This window comes from Cottoperca gobio, chromosome 20, assembly GCF_900634415.1.
Source record: "Cottoperca gobio chromosome 20, fCotGob3.1, whole genome shotgun sequence".
NCBI classification, from domain to species: Eukaryota; Metazoa; Chordata; class Actinopteri; order Perciformes; family Bovichtidae; genus Cottoperca; species Cottoperca gobio.
Window position 1 is genome coordinate 1,144,550 of NC_041374.1, and position 22,932 is coordinate 1,167,481.

At 42.1% G+C, this 22,932-nt stretch overlaps 1 protein-coding gene across 1 annotated transcript; it reads right to left on the minus strand.

Moving 5' to 3' along the window:
- Positions 1-16,968: 16,968 nt before the first annotated feature.
- mc4r (melanocortin 4 receptor) lies at positions 16,969-19,883 on the minus strand. The gene has a single exon (XM_029458122.1). The coding sequence runs from the start codon at positions 19,534-19,536 to the stop codon at positions 18,550-18,552; it is 987 nt and encodes a 328-aa protein (XP_029313982.1). The 5' UTR covers positions 19,537-19,883; the 3' UTR covers positions 16,969-18,549.
- Between the last annotated feature and the right edge of the window lie 3,049 nt (positions 19,884-22,932).

Below are 22,932 nucleotides of genomic sequence, written 5' to 3' on the forward strand. Positions count from 1 at the left end.
CTTTGAACTGAATGTGTTTAGGCTTTAGACTGAGCAATTGAGATTTTATTAATGGCTGATCAATGAGTCTGGAAAACAATTGCCAGACTAATCAAAAGTTGGTATTTCTTTAGTTACAGCCCTGTAATGACTGTGTCTAATTCTCCGCTGATTTCCATCTGTGCAGTGTTTTCACTGACTTCCTGATTTAAACGGGGAACTGCATTGATTTTATACGAGTCAGCTTACTTATTGTCAACTGAGGGTGAACGAGGTCTATCTGCACTTTGACGAGTTTTGAGAAAAACGCATTTGAAAGTTCAGCAGTTCATAACGTGGACAATATTAAACCAACTCCAACCCATGCTGACACATCACATGCTGCACACTAGGTAGTGAAGTTAACACTGTTTGGGCCAATTCAGTGCATTATGGGTAGAAACTAAACTCATTGTGCAGATAGACCTTTGTGGTTCTATTGTTGGAACACCAGAGTCCCAAGTCTCTCTGACATTTCCCCCCCCCCCCCCCCGAAGATTTAACCCTCAACTGTATTTTATGCAACTTAGCTTCATTTTAAGCTCTAAAGATGTTTACACAATTTCCACGTGGCAGGAAACTTAAAAGTGAAAATTATATTTGTTAATAAATCTGAATTCTTAAGACTTTTGATTAAACTACTAATGATCTTAACTTGAACTACTGATGATCTTAACTTGAACTACTGATGATCTTAACTTGAACTACTGATGATCTTAACTTGAACTACTGATGATCTTAACTTGAACTACTGATGATCTTAACTTGAACTACTAATAATCTTAACTTGAACTACTGATGATCTTAACTTGAACTACTGATGATCTTAACATGAACTACTGATGATCTTAACTTGAACTACTGATGATCTTAACTTGAACTACTGATGATCTTAACTTGAACTACTGATGATCTTAACTTGAACTACTGATGATCTTAACTTGAACTACTAATGATCTTAACTTGAACTACTAATGATCTTAACTTGAACTACTGATGATCTTAACTTGAACTACTGATGATCTTAACTTGAACTACTAATGATCTTAACTTGAACTACTGATGATCTTAACTTGAACAACTAATGATCTTAACATGAACTACTGATGATCTTAACTTGAACTACTAATGATCTTAACTTAAACTACTAATGATCTTAACTTGAACTACTGATGATCTTAACATGAACTACTGATGATCTTAACTTGAACTACTAATGATCTTAACTTAAACTACTAATGATCTTAACTTGAACTACTGATGATCTTAACTTGAACTACTAATGATCTTAACTTGAACTACTAATGATCTTAACTTGAACTACTGATGATCTTAACTTGAACTACTGATGATCTTAACTTGAACTACTAATGATCTTAACTTGAACTACTAATGATCTTAACTTGAACTACTAATGATCTTAACTTGAACTACTAATGATCTTAACTTGAACTACTAATGATCTTAACTTGAACTACTAATGATCTTAACTTAAACTACTAATGATCTTAACTTGAACTACTGATGATCTTAACTTGAACTACTGATGATCTTAACTTGAACTACTGATGATCTTAACTTGAACTACTAATGATCTTAACTTGAACTTGAACTACTGATGATCTTAACTTGAACTACTAATGATCTTAACTTGAACTACTGATGATCTTAACTTGAACTACTGATGATCTTAACTTGAACTACTAATGATCTTAACTTGAACTACTAATGATCTTAACTTGAACTACTAATGATCTTAACTTGAACTACTAATGATCTTAACTTGAACTACTAATGATCTTAACTTGAACTACTGATGATCTTAACTTGAACTACTGATGATCTTAACTTGAACTATCTACTAGATTACATATAAAACAGTCGGCAGCAAAACGTTCTGAATAAATTCTTCCTGTGCTTCAAATGATCACGTGATTCATTTCCCGCCCTGCTATTGGTTGTCAGCAGAGAGACCTTTGTGATACTAACATGATGCTTGAACATGTGGAGATAGACCTTTGTAGATCTCACTGACTCAGCAAATATCTACTAAATCTGCATAAATGAGTGATGCAGATAGACCCTGTTCACTTTAAAGCCCTTTGAGACATAGACCTCAAATGTGTCAGATAGACCCCGTTAATCCTCAGTTGACGTTATCACAGGGAGTTTGTTAAATCATAGAAAATAACATATAATAGTCTATATTAGACACTGGGGGCGTGGAGTTTACTGTCTCATAAGTCCGGATGTTTTGGTTTCTGCTGTTTAAAAACATATAATGGAAATGAAATCACTGGAGAACTTCTTTAAAAAAGATGAAAGATGTCCCTCACCTTTATGTGCATTGTCTGGTTCCGGACCTCTTCACAAAGAAAAATGGATCAGCTTCTGATGTATTAGTTTCTGTGAAGTCAAAGATATTATTAGCAACTAAACACCTGGTGTTGCACATTTTGCTTCACTCACTGCTAATGAGGTTTGTGTCTCACTAAGCAGCCTGCCCTCTGCACTCTGCCCCAAAACGAGATTCTGTCTCATGACATATATATGAGGTATAGATAACCGTGAACATCTATGTTTCTTACGGAATAAGAGGAAGAGCCAGGTGAGCAGTCTGAAACTCTTCTTGCATGTACACAGAACAACACCAGAGATGTGCGTGATAGCTGCAAATATCCGCTTTTCTGCAGAGAAAACGAGAGAAACAGACAATATTACAATGCTATCTATGATTTAATAATATATGATCTATTTTAGATGTTCAATCAGCTGCGATGGCATTCACACTCTTGATGAGCAATCACGCCTGCTGCACATGTTCTTACAGATTACCATCCAGATCACATTCAGTTGCTTGATGCCTGTGTGTCTAGACTTATTAAGGAGGGATTTCCAGCAGGCTGAGCAGTGAAGGTTCTGGAGTTTACTGTCAGGTCTGTTTGCTGGAGCAGAGCTGAACTGAGCTCTGCTGCAGGTCTGATAAAACACATCAATGATCCTCAATCTGGACTCTGACTCAGTAAACAAATCAAAGTTTTCTTCGATATTGCCTGAAGCTAAATGAAGAACCAAACATCATCCTTCCCCCGCCGGGAGGATGAGGTGAGGATGAAGTCGTCTTCTATTTTCTGCCACTTTAGAATTAGTCCAATAAACAAACTATCAAAACGCACACGGACTGTGGATGTATTATTGACATGCCCTCCTACTCTACTGATGTGTCCTCTTATGTTGGACTGAGGGCAGAGTGGAGCTGCAGTGACTCACTATCGCCTCTAGGGGAACACGTGGTATTACAAGACGGAGCGGCGCTAGTGAGTTAGCATGCTAACGTCAGTAGCTACCCCTGCAACACAACACACAGACGTCAACACTGTTACCGCTTCACATGCTGTCGATAACTGGCATATCTTACACTTTGTACCTTTAAGCTTCGGTGAAGTTGTATTGTATTATTTAGAGAAAGTCTTAACTCGAGATAAATACTTAAATGTGTGAAATGTTTTGGTAGAGGTGATTATTTTCCTGTATCCAGAAGGTAAAATGAGTTAAAAGGGATAAAACGATCACTATTAACAAATACATCTTGTTGGCTTGTCATTATACAGTCATATATTACATTATAAGTCCAGGACAACTGATGCCGCTCAGAAAAACTCATTTGAAATGAGGAACAGAAGCACAAACATCTTAAACTGTTCACAGACTTGATCAGTAATAAAGTGTAAAGCAGAAAAGAAAAGCAGAACATTAATGTGACCAAACTCTGCTTGTTAAACATAAATCTAAATGGAAATCAATTAAATATGGTATTTCCAGGCGCCTCAGCAGCTAATAACATTTCTAAAGTATCTTAAAAGTCTTTTCATCCGAACTGGCAGTAACCTTGAGAAGTGGCCGCCTGGAGATGGAGGTTTAGGACAGCGAGTTTAAACTATGCAATCCTTTAGTTCTATACGTGCTTGTTCTCTACTTAGTTTAAATTGGGTGCGAATTAAAACATTAAAATGTGCCCCCTGGAAGTCGGACATGTTGCACCATGCAATTGAGAAGAAAACATACAACACATATTGAAATAACCTCAGAGAATGAAAGCATACTCTAAGCTCAGTTTACATGCGTGGAAAGAATAAAAGCTCTGTGATAAAACCTGTTAATGACAGAATATAGTGCCATAGCCCAGGCTGGCATTATGGTGTAAAGTATCCCTGTTTCACCCACCCTGAACTCACGTTCATACATTTCAAGGCTTAGGCTTAGTTCAACAAGTGAAATGATAAACTGTATTTGTTGTCGATACTTTCCTTTTCTTATATAATGAAAAGTTGATATTTGGGAATGACACGATGTTCCATCGGACAGCACCTGCACATCACTAGCAGCTGCTCTTCGGATTGTGTCATTTGTTGGAATACAGCTGCTGACGCAGAGTTCTGCAGAACTTTATCTAACCTTGATTTGAATAAAATGCACCACAAAATAAAATCTAATCAAGAAAAAGACCTTGCTCCCGGAACAAGCTCATTTGCATGCATGCATGTGAGCGTACAGGCAGTGACTGTCTTCTATCCACGAGTGAGTAAGTGCACATGAGAGCGCTGCTGAAGGCTGCTGCCCCTTCGTTTTTAAGTTCACTTGCAATTTATGACTCTTCAAGGACATAACTGCCCAGGGCTTCAGTTAATGTCCGACATGCCTTGATGAATCCCTCCTTTCTTTTCCAGCTCTTTGAAAACATTCCGTACTTTAAAAACACGAACACATTTAGGTGAAAGCTGTGAAGCTGATTTGAATTTGTCATTTATTCAGCACCTGTCTTTTACTTGCCCATTTACTCAAACTGTCACCTGAACCAGGTCAGAAATGAGATTTGCAGTTGTGGTTAAGGGGCTCATATAGAATGCAAGTTGAGGAAAATAATGATGCACACACCTGGCAGATTGGTCATGAAGCTATAAAGCAGTTTGAAGCATGAATCTTCCAACATCCTCCTGATTGCTTTGCACTCAGTGAACACACTGTTGGTAATGTTGAGCAATCTAAATTCAAAAGGTGGAAATCCACAATCCACGACAACATCCAGTCCCTTCCTCGTTCTTCCAACGTGCACCGGCCATCACTGCGGCGACAGCCTGTACACACTGCAAGCAAGCAATACACAAGTATCTGCTTAGGTACCACGACAGCACAGAGCAATATCTCTCCGCAGGCTGTCTTCTCAACTCATCCCCCGTGCTACATCTTAAAAAATTGTTGTTTGTTTGCCTCTACGCATTGTGTTTTCTGGTCTCTCAGTTCAGCCCATTGTCTGGAGAAAGTAAATGGACCTTGAGCTCAGATTCTTTAATCAAACTACTATGTTCAAGGGCAAGAAAGAGCTTTGACTGTCAACCGAAGAACAGTTAACCCTCATGACAACAAACTTCTCAGTTAGGGTTAAAAAGTGACATTTCCTAACCTTCCTCTCCAGCAGTGCACGCTGCAGAGTACCTCCACGTGTCACTCCCGTGCTGCAGGGCTCCAGGCCCAAACGGCACTTCAGATGCATTAAAGCTTCTGCCCTCAGTAACACAGTGACACAGAACACAGCCAGACAGAACACAAAATGAGTTTGAATTTAACCATTTTCGGTTAATTGCCTACACAAGCTTAAACAATACGCATGGCCTCAGCGTGCCCTCACACAAACACTGGATGAAATTAGTATAATAAGCACCGAGTCTGGAGATAATGGATCAGAAGGGGGATAGAAAGGTCTGGAAAAGGACCTGCATCCCGATGTAATAAAACAATACCGAAATCACTACACTTTGGAATGCATAAGTAAGGCAATTTGTCAAAAAGGGTGAGCTGTAGGCACAAATGGCTAATTAGAGCTACTGAAAGGCTGTGCTACGTGTCATTACACAACCTTTTCATTGTTCGAGCTGTGAAGAGGTTTGTTGACATTTTCACCTTTATTTGAATGAAAGGGAAGAGAAGTTAATCTGCAGCTCCTGCAAAGTGTGCTGCAGATTATTTAGTTTATTGTTATCTAACATTGAACATTCTGGGTACTGGGGCCAATATAATACATGAGTTTCAATTCCCATATCAAAAACACTTTGATAAATAAATGTATGTTTTTCTTCAAGACCCCCTTTAACCTTTTTGTTTCTGTTTGTATTGAAACAATAAATCTGACCCGACAGCTGAAGCCAGTTTTTGGGAGTCAATACACATTTAAGTTTGTGCCAAACTAATCTTATTATCGTATATTTAAATGCAGTTTTCCTGAGTTTCCCGTTTGATTCCAATTGTTTCAGTTACTTTTCAAAAAGAAGAACAAAAAGTCGTAACGCTCAAGTAAAGTCCAAGACTTTCTTGTCTTTTTTCACGGTATTATCACTCCTGAAGGTCAGCGAGAGCCTAAACTACCACGTGGAGTTGCTTCAGTGCTCATTTCTAAACATCAGCAACAGAGATCTCCTCTGGAGTCACAGTGTTTCCCGGATGCGTTGCCCCGAGAGAGAATCACATCGACCTTTACTATTGACGAGCAGCAGGGACTCCACCATCAAAGCCACAGTGTGGACACCTGTCACAGCAGGGGGGCTGAAGGTCTCTTGCATATAAGCTGCAGGTCAGTAAGTCATGTCATGGCTCAGACGTCACAACCTGAGTGGTGAGGATGCACTCTCCACAAAACAAGAACAGCAGGAGCAAAATAAAGCAGGAGATGTCGACTTTATATCTTATATGGTGTTAAAAACAAGCAACTCATTTTAAACGAAACATGTAAACCTGTAACTTCACATGTTATATAAAGACAATACATAACTGTGAAGTCCTGCACTGCAAATACAATTTGTATTTGTTTTGTAGATCCATATATTACGTTGAAAGGAGCCAGTTGAGGTGGTTCATCTAGTAAGGAGCCACCTGGGCGCCTCCCTAGGGAGGTGTTCCAGGCACGTCCAGCTGAGAGGAGACCCCGGGGAAGACCCAGGACTCGGTGGAGAGATTATATCTCCTCACTGGCAACGCCTCGGGATCCCCCAGTCGGAGCTGGAGGATGTGGCCCGGAGAAGGGAAGTTTGGGATTCCTTACTGGAGCTGCTGCCCCCGTGACCCGACCCTAGATCAGAGGTAGACGATTGATGGATGGATGGATGAAGAAAGGCTCCTCTAAATAAAATGTATTATTATTATTATTATTTCTAGATACAAAGTACAAGACGTATTCTGATACCTGGAGGAGGCACGCTATCTTCTCTCTTGTAGTGTACTTGAACATATTGAGAAGATTATACAAGTTTACTCATTGAGCATGAACGGAGTCTTTGAATCCTCTGTTCAGTTACTGACATGTTATGTTCTTTAACGTTTCTTTGGACATTTTCTCTGAGCAGTTCCACCAGTTTGTAATTAACCAGAAGTAATCTTCTACACTAGCTGGTCGCCTCCTCGTGGAAGCAGTTCTCCTGTCTGTAGACATGGTGTTGCCTACAGGACAGTAAACATACAACATACACTTTGCAGTATCGTCCAGAACTTGTTTTGGTCCAAAAGCACTTAACTATTGTTAAGATAGAGCGCAGACTGCTGCTGAAAGGGAGGATGGGAAGAAGCATCCAATAGGTCGGTAAGTTTGGTAACCAGCTTGTGATGAAGGAGTCTGAGTTTTCACTGCGTGGAGGAATAAAGATATATTTATATTAAAAAGGGACTGTAATATACTTTTGCATTTAAATTCATTATAAATGATGGAAATGCAATTCTGAAGCAGAGCCTGTACTGGACAGGCTCCTAAAGGAAAGACACGTTTCAAAAACACACTGCATAATTACATATATTCAAACTTTAATATCACAAAGAGTTATGTGTTATTTCCCCAAGTGCCCTTTTAGTCACTTTTCTAATGATAGGACATGCGAAGAAAAGCTTTTTCAAACCTCATCTCTTTCTTATCAGTTAACAGGAACAGCGTGTTCATCGAGGGACAGCTCCTCTCTCTTCTGAAGTAGCTGCCAGTACGAGCACTACGAGCTGCCAGTACGAGCTGCCAGTACGAGCTGCCAGTACGAGCTGCCAGTACGAGCTGCCAGTACTGCAGCAAAACCTTTCTTTTCCAAAGCAAGAAAAATAAAGTGTAAAAGGAAGCTGAAGCTGTTCCAGTTGTTCATTAGTGGGGAAGTAGTGTTGAATAAGAACTGTAGGAGCTTCCACTTTCACCTTTTAAGCTTCAGAGCAGGGGTCTTCAACGTTTTTCAAGTCAAGGACCCCCAAACTGGTGTAGCGTGGTGCAGGGACCCCCTACTGCAGGGGTGTTAAACATGCGGCCCACGGTGCGTGGCGCAAATTTATTTAAAATGTATTTTAGTTCACCCCTCTCCTTTCCTCCACTCTGTCTCTTACTGTAGGTGTCGCCACCCTAAAATTAAGAGGTAAAATTGCGACCCCCCCTGCAGTACCTCCGCGGACCCCCTGCCAACTACAGTAGCATATAGACAGACATCTTGATGAAGGATTGATAAAAGGAGTAATGTTCTAGTCACGCCAGCATTTAAAACTGCTAAAATGTTGCGTTGTATTGAATGTAATCCAATGGAGCCGTGACGATTAGTGCATTAGCTTGCCAGGCAAAGTAAATCCACTTAAACCTTTTGCTTTCTTTGCTAAATGGAGCTTGGAGATCTGTATTTTCCCACTTCAATACATTTGTTATTGTGCAAAATGGTGTATAATGGTTAATAAAATGCCAATAAGATTTATAAAAACGTTGTTGTGCCCTGTGTGAAGTCAAAAGGAGGGTCTACGAGGAGTATTGGAATATGATATCCATAACTATGTTTTCATCACCTTAAACTGAGTGTCGGGCTGGTGTTACCTCAGAATGAGCCCTTCATGTCTACATAGCGTCCACCATGTTGCACCGCCATGTTTGCCTTTGTTTTACGTCACCTGAAGGTTAGTTCTTCGACAGACGTGTACGCTGTTTGATCCTTTGTCGACATGAATGACTGTTTGTGTCGATGGTAGTTTGTACAGTGAACTGAGTGCTTCTTGCCCTTCTTGTGTGTTGGTGAGTCAACTAATGATTCTCTGGGATGTTAATGCCTTTCTGTTTCTGCTCTTGTTGTCCTTAAATTGTTTCATTAGTTCTTCATTGAGGAGCCGTTCGCTCATCTCATCGTTAGTCGTCATGCAAACTTTAACGTTCAGGGTTCCATTTAAGAGACAATAATCACAAGCCGCCGGCCTTGAGCTGCCTTCACGTGATCGGCAGTAACACCTCTCCGCGCTGGCTGTGCCTTTGTTTTCCTGTGCAGAGCGATGTCGTGTAATGTCGCATTGCTTATGGAATATGATGCATTGCTGTAGATTAAACTACACACAGTATAAAAAAAGAATCTAATTAGCATTATCCATCCATCCATCGTCTACCGCTTATCCGGCATCGGGTCGCGGGGGCAGCAGCTCCAGTAAGGAACCCCAATCTTCCCTTCTCCGGGCCACATCCTCCAGCTCCGACTGGGGGATCCTGAGGCGTTCCCAGGCCAGTGAGGAGATATAATCTCTCCACCGAGTCCTGGGTCTTCCCCGGGGTCTCCTCCCAGCTGGACGTGCGTGGAACACCTCCCTATGGAGGCGCCCAGGTGGCATCCTTACTAGATGCCCGAACCACCTCAACTGGCTCCTTTCAACGTAAAGGAGCCAGCATTAATGCAGCAGTAATATTAATCCAAACATATCATATATAATAGTAAAACACTAACAGGGAATGTTTTACTGCATTTTGACACTTCAATTCTGATATATAGTTATAAGTTATAAGGTTTTAACTGCAGGACTTGTGTTGGAGACTTTTCACAGTGTGGTATTCGTACTAAAGTATAGAGTCTGAAAACCTCTTCCACCGCTGCTCGTGGTTATTTTAAAGATCGGGCAGTAGTGCATGAATACTGAATGAATAACAGATGACCAATAGAGACCGGGCTGATGATCAGCATGCACACAGCATGCTCACAGCGAGCAGAGCAGGAGGAAAGGACCATGTCAGCTCCTGTCAAAAGGAAGAGAAAGACTCCTGAACTGGTGACCTGCGTGCATCTCTCCCATGGACTGTTGTGCATCCTGAGCAGTGCAGCTGTACAGCGAGGTTTAAAACATGGCCATGCTCATTTCAAAAGAATGTTGGTTTCAGAACTGACTCCCCTTAGACCCTCAAAGATTAATATCAAATATCCGTTTACACTTTAATTTACTTTGTGTAAATGACAGATGAGCTTGGAAATGATTTTTCTTTAATTTACTTGGGAGGAGGGATGAAAGAGTCCACCAGAATCTCAGAAAGATAATCTAAAAGTACAGCATTTGATCACATCACACCCGTTCTGAGCTGGATTTATAGAGCAGGATCTCATGGTGTATAAATAGAACGCCCTTTTCAGGTACGTTTCCATGTCATGTCTGCGCATTTCAAGATTTCTCGCGTGTTTAATGTCCGGTTTAAAATTCAAGGTTAGGTTTAGGAAAGCAAGCATGAAATGGAACACATGCATCGTGATAACACACAATGTGACTTAAGAAACAGATGTTATTTATGTGCCACTTGATGATACCTGCTGGTTTATAAGCCCCTAAACCCTGAAACCTCCTGGAAATAGGAACAACTGTTTGATTTCACACTTCTAGATATTTGTCATCGTTACGTAATCTTTGACATTTGTATGTAACTTGATCCTTCATTGCTTACTTACTCCACTTCTTCTCTTCAATCACAAAAGGCTGCGCCTCTTACACTGCCTGCGAAAGAACGTTTCTCTTCCACGCTCTCTGTGATCAGAAAAGATAATTCCCTAGAACACTTCAAATCCAAAATCAGAACCCATTTAGGTCTCTTCTACTACCCTAGCTGGGATGGCTTTGACATGTAAACCTGCTTTTGATAACCCAGTTCCGGGAACCAGAACCAGAAAGTTAAGTTTAAAGTCTTTGGAGCGAAGAACAAAAGAAATGCACAGCAGTTTAAACTCCTTTGTGGCCGGGCTCATACATCTCTGCAGTAATAGTGCGGTCCTTCCTCTGTGCTGATGTTTGTGAGACAAACAGCAGAATTAGGTCAACACAACAGACTGCAACTTAAACACTCCTGCCAACCCTCTGGCCTATAAATATTGTCTATCCTCTATATATGCCAACTAATCATTTGGTTGACCAATTACTTTCAGTGGAGTAACATAATTGCTTCCCTGGCAGTTTTTTCTGTATCGGGAAGTGCTACAATTAAACAAGTAAGGAGGTAGTTGTGATGGGCGGCGGGTGCACGGAGCTGGTTGATAAAAACAAACATGCTTTGAGTCCCTAAACATGAACACGCTTCGTCCTTCTGCAGCTGCATCCGTGGGTCCTGTAGGAAGTCAATGCTGACGTCTAAATGAACACCGAGCAGCTTCAGCGGCCGTACGTGCCCGCACATCCGACGAGACGTCCCTCAAACAGACTGGGACTCTTGAATCTCGCTTTCATCGCCCGTGCTGCTTCAAACAAACCACGGAGAACTCAGCCAGTCATGCATGTTCATGTGCAATTCCACGTAGCTTTATTACCCTTCATATTATCTTGATGTATCCGCGGGCAGTGCGGCTGAGTACGTGCAGCTTCTTTCAGTAAGATCCGGTTTAATTTTCACATTGTCAGAGAGCAGCGCTGAAAACAAGCAGCACAATCAGCCTCATCGTGCGGCCCGCCGTCTGACCACTTATCATCTGCCTGCATTTATATCTACGGGGAGCAGAGGATACTTTACTCTCTGAAGCACAAATGACCTTACTATAAATATATTGCCGTCAGTAATATATAATAAGATCCCTCTGACATTAACTTTCAAGCTGAAGAGATGTTCGTCGAATGTGAAAGTCGGGAATCAAAGTATCTAATTTAGTTGAACTTCTGGTATTAATGTCTCACAAAGCTTCAAGTAAATCATCATCAATAAGAAGGGAGCCTACTCTGATTCTGTCACCGTATTCATATGTGTAGGTAAGGCATGCCTGTCTTTGTTTGTGTTTGTACTGCTTTCAGAAATGTTGCTGTGATTAGTAGCTACTAATTAGCTTTATTCCCATAATTCCCGTGAGAGAACCAGGATGTTACTGTATTTTTAACAGTGGATATTTATCAATAATTGTCAAGTCAAGTGTTATTTGAAGCAGCAAAACTTATTGCATTGATTCAAACAGCTTGAACTAACCTTTGACCTCCTGCTCAAAGAACACAGCAGAGTTCTCCGCCCACACAGGTATAATGTCAAACTCTATAATCGCAGTATCTGCTCTTATATATTGTAACTGAGGATCCGAACAGGTCTGAATCCAAATTATACTGAATTATTTACTGGTTAAAATGTTTCTGGAGCACATTAACTGACTTATTGAAGAATCAATGCATCCACAAGGGGTCGTGAGATGCATTCGAGGACTCGTGAGATGATGGGAGAGTAAGGAATTAGGAGTTGGTTCAGACGGAAGGCGCAGATTGTAAATGTAAACATTAGTATAAAAGTATCTCCGCTTGGTGCACTGAATCTCTGATTCAAATCCAGATTCAAGTCAATTTATTACAATGCCATCACACATAACTTTGCAGTATGTTAAACTAACACAGGTGAACTAAAGCTTCTGCACACAGAGACAAGCGTTACTGTCTGTGTTGCAGCATACAGCCATGTGCTCGCTCAATTCTTAAAATAAAGAGTAAAAGAATTGTGTATATAAAACAACCAAGTGGATGTGCAGGATTGAAGAATTAAAAGTTGTTTCATTTCGTCTCTAGAGGAAAAGTCAAGCGGTCTCCGAAATCAATATACTTCTCATGCCGTCTTCTTCTTTGGTGCACAGAACATGAAACCATTATAGCTCAACATGCTGTTGGGAGATATTTGGGCGTGATGGTGAAAGAGGAACGATCGTAAGGTCAACGAGTCAACGGGCTCTTCCTCTCTGGAGTTTTATTTGTATGTCAAACCAGGCATTTAGCAGACGCTCTTATCCAGTGTTTTGTTTGGAAGGCGTACCACTAGACCACTAGGCCATCACCACCCATACTGTCCAACCTCCACAGACACCACACAGTTTGCACGCAGTAGTGCATCAACAATCCCTCTGGCCTGCAGTTTATGACTGACGCGTCACCAAATACAAGTCATACATTCATTATAAGCCCACAGGTTTGAACCTTCTCTCCTTTGTGTCGTTTTCCTCTCGCAGACGCAGATGTGTTGTTCGCCAGCCTGCTCTTATGCTAGTGTTTGATCATGCAGTGGTGTGAGGATGTAGGAGTGCAGATATAGAACTTAATAATATATTTTTAAAGATGGAAGACAAGACCTCTTGAAGCCTCTCATGTTCCCCAATGTTGCACTGGGCATGCGTTGTTATGGTGACTAAAGCATCCATTAGCTTAACACACAATGCATTGTGCAAATTAAATTAAAAACAGGTCGGGGAAAGGGCTGGAACATGTGCCCACACGATGAACTGCACAGTGATTTAATATATGTTCTGAGCTGCTCCACTCTTCAAATGGCTCATATCGAATGTCCGTCAGAATTAATATATAATAATAATAATAATAATAATAATAATAATAACCCTTCCTCGTAGGAACAGTAGTTTCTGCGTGTGACACATTTCTGTCACACAATTGCTGTTTTAGAGCAAAGGACACTGAATCTTTTACAATTAATTGAAGCTAACAGAGAGGACCTGACTTGGAAGTAAATTCCAGCATTATGTGTCGTGGTTGAGGATGGCAGGAGCAGAGTCAACATGGTGTAATTTGATGGAAGCAGTTCGGTGCACAAATCCCCCGGAGGCCGGCATGATAAGGACGGATGGAGCCAATGAGAGCCATCGCTGAAGCAGCGCTAAAGGTACACATGCAAGGAGAACCTGGAGTAGTGGTGGAGAACAAAGATGCGGCAGCTTTTCCAATGGTAATTAAAGTGTAAAGGATGATTGTCTACTAAAGAGAACGATTGCATTGATCATCGATGCAATCGGTGATTCGTTGGCTGTGGGTGATACATCGAAGGCATTCAGACGAGTCAGTGACACCTGCTCTCTGGATACAAGACGATACCAGTCAGAGGAGCAGCAAGACAAAGCTTCATGTCACTAAGGAGGACTTCAGTTTTAAAGAATATATGGATCAGTTGACAACAACAGTGTGAACTCAATCTACATTTGATGTATGTAGAAAAGTCAACTTGTAATCTGTCATTTGGGCATCACGACCCATCTAAATTCAATACAGTGGGTCAGTTTGGGGCTGATCTGATGAATTCCACTTGTGAAAAATAAGCAGCAATTCTCAATAAACCCTCAAAAACAGTTCTCAGTCTAAATGTCAGAGCTGTCGCTACATCTCAGTGATGCACATATACTCCGTTTGAAATGCCACAGTAATATCGTACATCTCCATTAGTACAGAGAACTTTCTTCTCTTATGTTTTTGTTACCTCCAGTTGCTCTTGGTTCACCCCGTGCACGCTTTATATAACAAACCAGAAACTACAGCTGAGCGTGCACATGTACTCATAGAACTGGAGTTACATCCAGGTAACTACCAAGGCTATTTCATTATTTGTAAACACTAACACTGTTTTTGTTCTGTTATTTCCTTCACACAACAGGCTGCTGATATTAAAAGCAAGTTCTTTGCAACCCCTGACGTGACGTGCACGTGACCCGGGCAGCGTGAAGCTCACCCGCTGGGCTGCTGACATTTAGTTCCATTGTGCAGTAAGAAGACAGTAGATGATATTTGGGTGGCTTAGGAGGAAGAGTTCCCCCTGCGGTCAATACGTCCTTGCGTAACATACTGAGAACACCAAATTGCTCCCATTGATCCGGTCAACAGTGTGTGAATGTTTATCACTAGTGATGAGCAAGTGGCAGCTTGTAGCCTCTGACTCTGTGTGGATGTGTGTGTGGATTGTGTGTGTGTGTGGATGTGTGTGGATGTGTGTGGATGTGTGTGTGGATGTGTTGTGGATGGATGTGTGTGTATGTGTGGATGGATGTGTGTGGATGTGTGTGTGGATGTGTGTGGATGTGTGTGTGGATGTGTGTGGATGTGTGTGTGTGGATTGTTGTGTGTGTGGATGTGTGTGTGTGGATGTGTGTGTGTGGATGTGTGTGTGTGTGAGGTGTGTGTGGAGGTGTGTGTGGAGGTGTGTGTGGAGGTGTGTGTGGGTGTGTGTGTGTGGATGTGTGTGTGGATGTGTGTGTGTGATGTGTGGATGTGTGTGTGGATGTGTGTGTGGTGTGGTGGATGTGTGTGGATGGTGTGTGTGTGTGTGGATGTGTGTGTGGATGTGTGTGTGGATGTGTGTGTGGATGTGTGTGTGGGTGTGTGTGATGTGTGTGTGTGGATGTGTGTGTGGATGTGTGTGTAGATGTGTGTGTGTGTGTGGATGTGTGTGTGTGGATGTGTGTGTGGATGTGTGTGTGGATGTGTGTGTGGATGTGTGTGTGGATGTGTGTGTGTGGATGTGTGTGTGGATGTGTGTGGTGTGTGTGTGTGGATGTGTGTGTGTGGATGTGTGTGTGTGGATGTGTGTGTGGGATGTGTGTGTGTGGATGTGTGTGTGGATGTGTGTGTGGATGTGTGTGTGTGGATGTGTGTGTGGATGTGTGTGGATGTGTGTGTGTGGATGTGTGTGTGTGGATGGTGTGGATGGTGTGTGGATGTGTGTGTGTGGATGTGTGTGTGGATGTGTGTGTGTGGTGTGGATGTGTGTGTGTGGATGTGAGTGTGGATGTGTGTGTGTGGATGTGTGTGTGTGGATGTGGTGTGGATGGTGTGGGATGTGTGTGTGTGGATGTGTGTGTGGGATGTGTGTGTGGATGTGGTGTGGATGTGTGTGTGGATGGGTGTGGATTGTGTGTGTGGATGTGTGTGTGGATGGTGTGTGTGTGGATGTGTGTGTGGCTGTGTGTGTGGATGTGTGTGTGGATTTGTGTGTGGGATGTGTGTGTGTGGATTGTGTGTGTGGATGGTGTGTGGTGTGTGTGGATGTGTGTGTGGATGTGTGTGTGGATGTGTGTGTGGATGTGTGTGTGGATGTGTGTGTGGATGTGTGTGTGTGGATGTGTGTGTGTGGATGTGTGTGTGGATGTGTGTGTGTGGATGTGTGTGTGGATGTGTGTGTGGATGTGTGTGTGTGGATGTGTGTGTGGATGTGTGTGGATGTGTGTGTGGATGTGTGTGTGGATGTGTGTGTGTGGATGTGTGTGTGTGGATGTGTGTGTGTGGATGTGTGTGTTATATTTGTAAAAGATTTGTAATTCTACTTCCTACATCCCTTACTGCCTGGTGGCAGACATCACATGCTTCATGTTGCTTTATTATAGCAGTAAAGATGTAGACAAAACAGTTTCTCAATTCATCCGCTTCTTTTCATTTACATCAATGATTTATTGATTCAATGGCAAAGGACGTTCCTTCATCAGAAACATTGAACGCACCCAGAGTTAAATTATTCACCATGTTTGAAAACCTTGAGGCCAGTTTTCTAGCACACACACATTTCAGTTTCCCAAACCTACCTGTTGTTGCCGTTCTGCGTGTGTAAATGTATTTCTTTCCAGTGATATCAGAATAAATGGACATTCATGTGTATCTCTACGTGTTATATAAGTGCAGTTGCTTATGAGTGTGACGTTGAGGAATTGCGTGCTTTGTGTAAAAGTTAAAGTCCGCGCTGCGAAGGAAAGCAAACAGAGCTGTTGCTGAGGTGGCAGTATGATTTATTCAAGTTACTTTGCAGCGGGGATTCGGTGACACAGAGGATGCATTGGTCAAGCAAACAGCATCATATCGGCAAACACGAATCACATTCCAGGCAAAGCTTTTAACAGAAAACGTGACGTCCATATGCAGCTCTTTTGTTGTGTTTTGTTACGAGCTTTGAAATGCACTTTGAGTTTAAAAAGGCATACATAAATAAGGCAATATTGAAAATAGCAATCAAGACTAATTACATCATTTGGTCAAATACTGTCACAGAGGATAAGGTTGCTATGTACATCACAGTGCGTTATATTTAAGGCGAGGAAATAAGCAACAAGTTACACAACACATACATTCAGTCAAATCTTCCTTTTACATAAACATGATGAAAAATAGATCTCTGTGTGGTCACACGTACATGCTGAGAGTGAGAGCGACCCGCGTGTGCAAATGTGCACGTATATCTACACAAAGCACAAATTCACAAGAAGAATAGTGACGGGTGCGTTTGCTCAGATACAAATCATGATTTGCAAACATTTAAGCAGCTTTGTGTTCATCGCTGGGATAAAAGTCTCTTTTGTGCTGCCCTGCGTCACAGCGGGGAACCAGAGGTGACAGTCTAGGAAAACTGCATCCCTGATCAGGTAGTGTATACAACTGCCATCATCGACGGGAACATACACGAGAGGAAACGTTCAACGTCACCCTGAATACTTTTCACATTTTTCTAAAGGTGCATATGAACAAAAAAATCAATAAATGTTTAAATACATTCTGTACTGAAGGCATGTAAATACCCTCATTACTGTAAATATGTAAAGCGTCTGTACCACCCTGCCCGTTAGATCCCAGTCAATTAATGTCACGCGTGAGCTTCAGAAACAGCGGCTGGTTGATGTGTTTGCTGCGTGACATCTCAGCAGCTCAGTCAGCTGTTTCTTGCTTGAGCTCTTGTGTTGTGATTGCCATAAGTATCTAGTTTGATCTCGGTGTTCTTATCCTTTTAGAAAAGCACACGTAAGTAGTCCTGTTTCCTCCCGTGTTATCTTTCTGTTGTTTTACACTCAACTTAAAAAGATTGCTTCCTCTGTGAAACAGGTAAAGTGGAGCAAGTGCTCCCTTCATCTCCTCCTTCATTATTGGCACATAACACACGAGGGAAGTCAGTGAGGTGTACATTAACTGTGATGTAAGACATGGAGGTAGTCTGTCACATCCTATGCTAACCTCTTTGCTAGATATCCAGAGAATCACACACTGTGTCATGTAGGTTCCTCTGCACAACAGCTGTGACATTTAAGTGCCATAACACATTTAGGTACATTAAGATAACCGACGGTGGTATTTCTCATTTAGTTTGACAGTGAACAGCGTGTGTGTGGATGTGTGTGTGTCGAGAGTGTGCTCTGCAGACGGCCAAGACTTCAGAAGAAGAAAGGATTTGTAAAAGAACTACGCTTTGGGCATGTGCGTTACATACTGTACACGGTGGAAACATTTACTTCAAATTGCACTTTAGAACAAAGTTTACTACGAAACAAAAAAAGCACATGTCTACAGAGGGATTACGAGGTATTTGTAAACCTACCTCTTCAGCGACCTGAAAGCAAAGGCAAGCGCTCAACTTATCAATCATTTACAGGCACAGCAGAGCCACATGAGTCCACAGTGATTACAGCTCAAAACCTCAAAGTCCCTGTCGGCCGAGTTTCATTGAAATTGCTGATTGTAGCTCAGGGTCGCAGCTCACACGCACAAGAGAGCGTGAGAGCAGCAGAAAATCTCTTTGAAGGTTTTCCTCATCTCTTGGCTGCGAAAGGCGTAGATGATGGGGTCAATGACGGAGTTGCACATGATGAGGATGAGGTACATGTTGAAGTGGGACATGAAGCAGGTGCAGTAGGGGTTCCTGGGGCAAGTGATCATGAGGATGAGGTGGAGGAAAAAGGGTGCCCAGCACACCACGAACACCCCGAGGAGGATGGTGAGGGTGATGGCGCCCTTCATGTTGGCTCGCTGGTGGATGGGCGCGTTGCCCGACAGCGCCGCAATCCGCTTCATGTGCAAGCGTGCCAATAGGAACATGTGGACGTACAGCGACGCCATGAGCACCAGCATGGTGAAGAACATGGTGATGAGGCAGATGAGCACGGTGGTGCTCTCCGAGTAGATGATGAACAGGATGCCGGACACGGTGCAGCACGTCCAGATGCTGCTGATGACCAACATCGCCCTTCGTAGGGTGACAATGTTGTGGTATCGCAGCGCATAGAAGATGGTGATGTAGCGGTCGATGGCGATGGCCAGCAAGCTGCAGATGGATGCTAACAGAGAGCTACAGATCAAAGAGTCAAACACGTTATCCATGCTTTTGATCAACGTGACGGGGATGGTCAGGCTGCCGCCGTTGATGAGCGCTATGACGATAGTCTCGCAGGCGTTGGAGACACTGACAAGCATGTCAGCAACAGCGAGGCTGCAAATAAAAAAGTACATGGGCGAGTGAAGGTTCTTGTTTTTGACTATAGCGGTAACAACCAGGATGTTCTCCAGCAGGCTGATGATGCCCAGCGTGAGGAAGACCTCTGTGGAAATGAGTAGCTGTTCGTAGCATCCTGAAGACGAGTCCTTCTCCTTGGCTGACGAGTCTTGGTTAAGTGGCGAAATACCAGAGGTTCGGCTCCTGTTGTGGTAGCCTTGGATCAATCCATGGTGCTCTGTGGTGTTCATCATTTCTCCTTTCTTCTTTTCCCGTTGTTATTGGTCCATCTGGTTCGTCGGTGTTAAAATCTCAACATGTGCGTTTCTCCGTTATCCTCATTTTCTGGATGAAAACCTCGACACCCTTGAAGGGGAACGAAAAAAATCTTCCTTCATCGCCGAGTCTCACCAAGAAAGGCAATCTTCTTCAAACATCTGCTGCTGCTGCTGCTGCTGTTACTCTCAGTCAAAAACAATCCCACCGCTCTCCTCTCATCTCATAGAGGTGCACTAGATGTGAGAAAGATGAAGAGGAAGGAGTGGAGCAGAAAGGTGCGTGCAGGAAGGAGCATGTGGGAGACTGATTAACAGTGAGCGGGAACATGAGAGGCAGAGCGATCACAGCGTAGCAGCTCGTTGTGTGAGTGCAGGCACATCATCACTTAGTAAGCTACTGGTCTCCACCCTCTGTCTATCTCTCCTCTATTATACCAGGCACACACACACACACACACACACCCCCCCCCCCCCCACACACACACACACACACACACACAGACACACACACACACACAGACACAGACACACACACACACAGACACAGACACACACAGACACACAGACACACACACACAGACACACACACACAGACACACACACACACACACACACACACACACACACACACACACACACACACACACACACACACACCCACCCCTGTAGTTGTTTGTCCTATCTGCTGGCTGATAAAGTGGAAGGAGGAGCAAAGTTGGTCTTGACGCATGAACCAGCAAACAAAAAACAATATAAGAAACTTGGTGCAACGAATTATAGAGTTTGCTGCAACTTGAAGACTGAACTTTAAACATTACATTGGAAATTCCAGTTGTGGAAGAAATACTCAGTGTCTCAATGTGAAGGTTAGGACATTTACAATTCTTTACATCTGTCAGGAAAGGGACAATACAAACATAATGCTTTATTTATGCTCTAACGTCATCTGTGTAAAGTGAAGTATGTCATTTATATATATATATATATTTTTTTTTTTTTTATATATATATAATATATATATATAAATATATATATATATATATATATATATGTATATATATATATATATATATGTATATATATATATATATGTATATATATATATATATATATATATATAAATATATATATATATATATATATATTAAAAACTATTTGTAAAGTTTAGACGACAGCACTGGCCGTTTTGCTAATGACAAAACTAAATTAATTAAATCTGCTGACCAAGAAATCGATGAATGTATTTTAAAGTGTCCATGTTGTGGTTACAACATTGACAATATCCCAAATGATTCTGTTTCAGTTTATCATTTCAAATCAATACCTAATAAACATACTGTAACACAAGCTGCTGTCTCATGAAAAAACCTTTCAAAGTGGATTTCAGTGCTAATGCAGATCATCTTCAGTGAAAGGACAGTCACTGTCATGGGAATTATTCATATCAGTATACAGACCAAACATCAATTGATCTTTAGGAGGCAGAGCAGCACTCACAGTGTGCTAATTGTCTTTTTATTCCAATTATCGGGTCCCAGTATTAGTACAAACTGTAATTGCCTTTATAAGCACATAAGTAATTATGTAGTAATTATTGTCACAAAATCTTCATTCCTGGGGTGAATACAAAGTATTTGAAGTACATAATGATGTACTTATCATAATGTAACTGTGACCTACAGTATATTTCTCCAGAAGCATGCTCTTGAAGAACACACACAAATGTAGCCACACATGACAGACACAAGGTTTCACTAACTGCATGTGGGACTAACTGGAGAGTGCAACACACTTGAAAAGAAAACACCCACACCAAAGTTCCAGGACATAAACTTCAACATATAAAAATAATACAAAATCATAGTACCTTATAAACCAACTAGAGCATTGCGCTCGCAGACTGCAGGGTTACTTGTAGTTCCTAGAGTCTCTAAGAGTACAATGGGAGCCAGAGCCTTCAGCTATCAAGCTCCTCTCCAGTGGAACCAGCTTCCAGTTTGTGTTCGGGAGGCAGACACACTCTCCACATTTAAGAGCAGGCTAAAGACTTTCCTTTTTGATAAAGCTTATAGTTAGGGCTGGCTCAGGCTTGCCTTGGATCAGCCCCTAGTTATGCTGCTATAGACTTAGACTGTCGGGGGACACCTCCCTGCTCTCCTTCTCTTCCTCTCTCCTCCCCTCCCTCTCTTCTTCTCCCTCTCTATCTGTATGCATTTATGGAAATGTATGTTACTAACTCATCATCCGGGGCATCATCCCCGGAGTTTCTGTGTCTCATGTGGCAGGTTGCCACTGATAAAGTTTACGTCAGGATCATGAATCGTGGCTGCGCCTGCTGTCCTGGTCCTGCTGGACACCAGGAAGCCTTGTTGACATTTTCCTGGATTCATCCAAACTTTCTCTTTTTCAACAATTTCAATTTCTGTCACATGTTGTATTTGTACGATGTTGTTTATCCTGTACACACGACATCTATTGCACGTCTGTCCGTCCTGGGAGAGGGATCCCTCCTCAGTTGCTCTCTCTGAGGTTTCTTCTATGTTCCCCCTTTAATTATGGGGTTTCTTTTAGGAAGTTTTTCCTTGTGCGATGCGAGGGTCTAAGGATAGAGGGTCTAAGGACGGAGGGTCTAAGGACAGAGGGTCTAAGGACAGAGGGTCTGAGGACAGAGGGTCTGAGGACAGAGGGTCTAAGGACAGAGGGTCTGAGGACAGAGGGTCTAAGGACAGAGGGTCTAAGGACAGAGGGTCTAGGGGCAGAGGGTCTGAGGACAGAGGGTCTAAGGACAGAGGGTGTCGTAACCTGTACAGTCTGTAAAGCACACTGAGACAAATGTATAATTTGTGATATTGGGCTATACAAATACATTTGATTTGATTTACATTTTAACCAGGAAGTGCATCTTTACCAACTTCTTTCCTCATTGTCCATCATGCAAATCTCCAGGTTGTTTGCATGACAACTAAAAAGATACAGATGCAGAATAACAAAAGTCTTTCCCCAAGCTGCCACCGTGTGATCTAATGTAGTGGCAGCATTGTAAACTATTTGACAGCTGACTTTTAATCTGTTATATATTACCTTTATAATAAAACAATGTAACACATAAAAGTCCAGTGTGTAGGATTTAGTGGTATTTAGCGGTGAAGTTGTCCACTATACAAGCTCAGCGTGTCGGAGAACCTACGGTGGCCATCAGGGATCACAACAAGGTGAAAGTCCCTCTCTTAATCCAGTGTTTGGTTCTGGGCTACTGTAGAAACATGGCGACGGGTCATTCTAAGACAACTATTCTTACTTTCAGGTGATATCCTACACAAGGTACCTTAAAACGAAATTTGTTATCACCCCCAAGGTCTTGGTGTATAACTG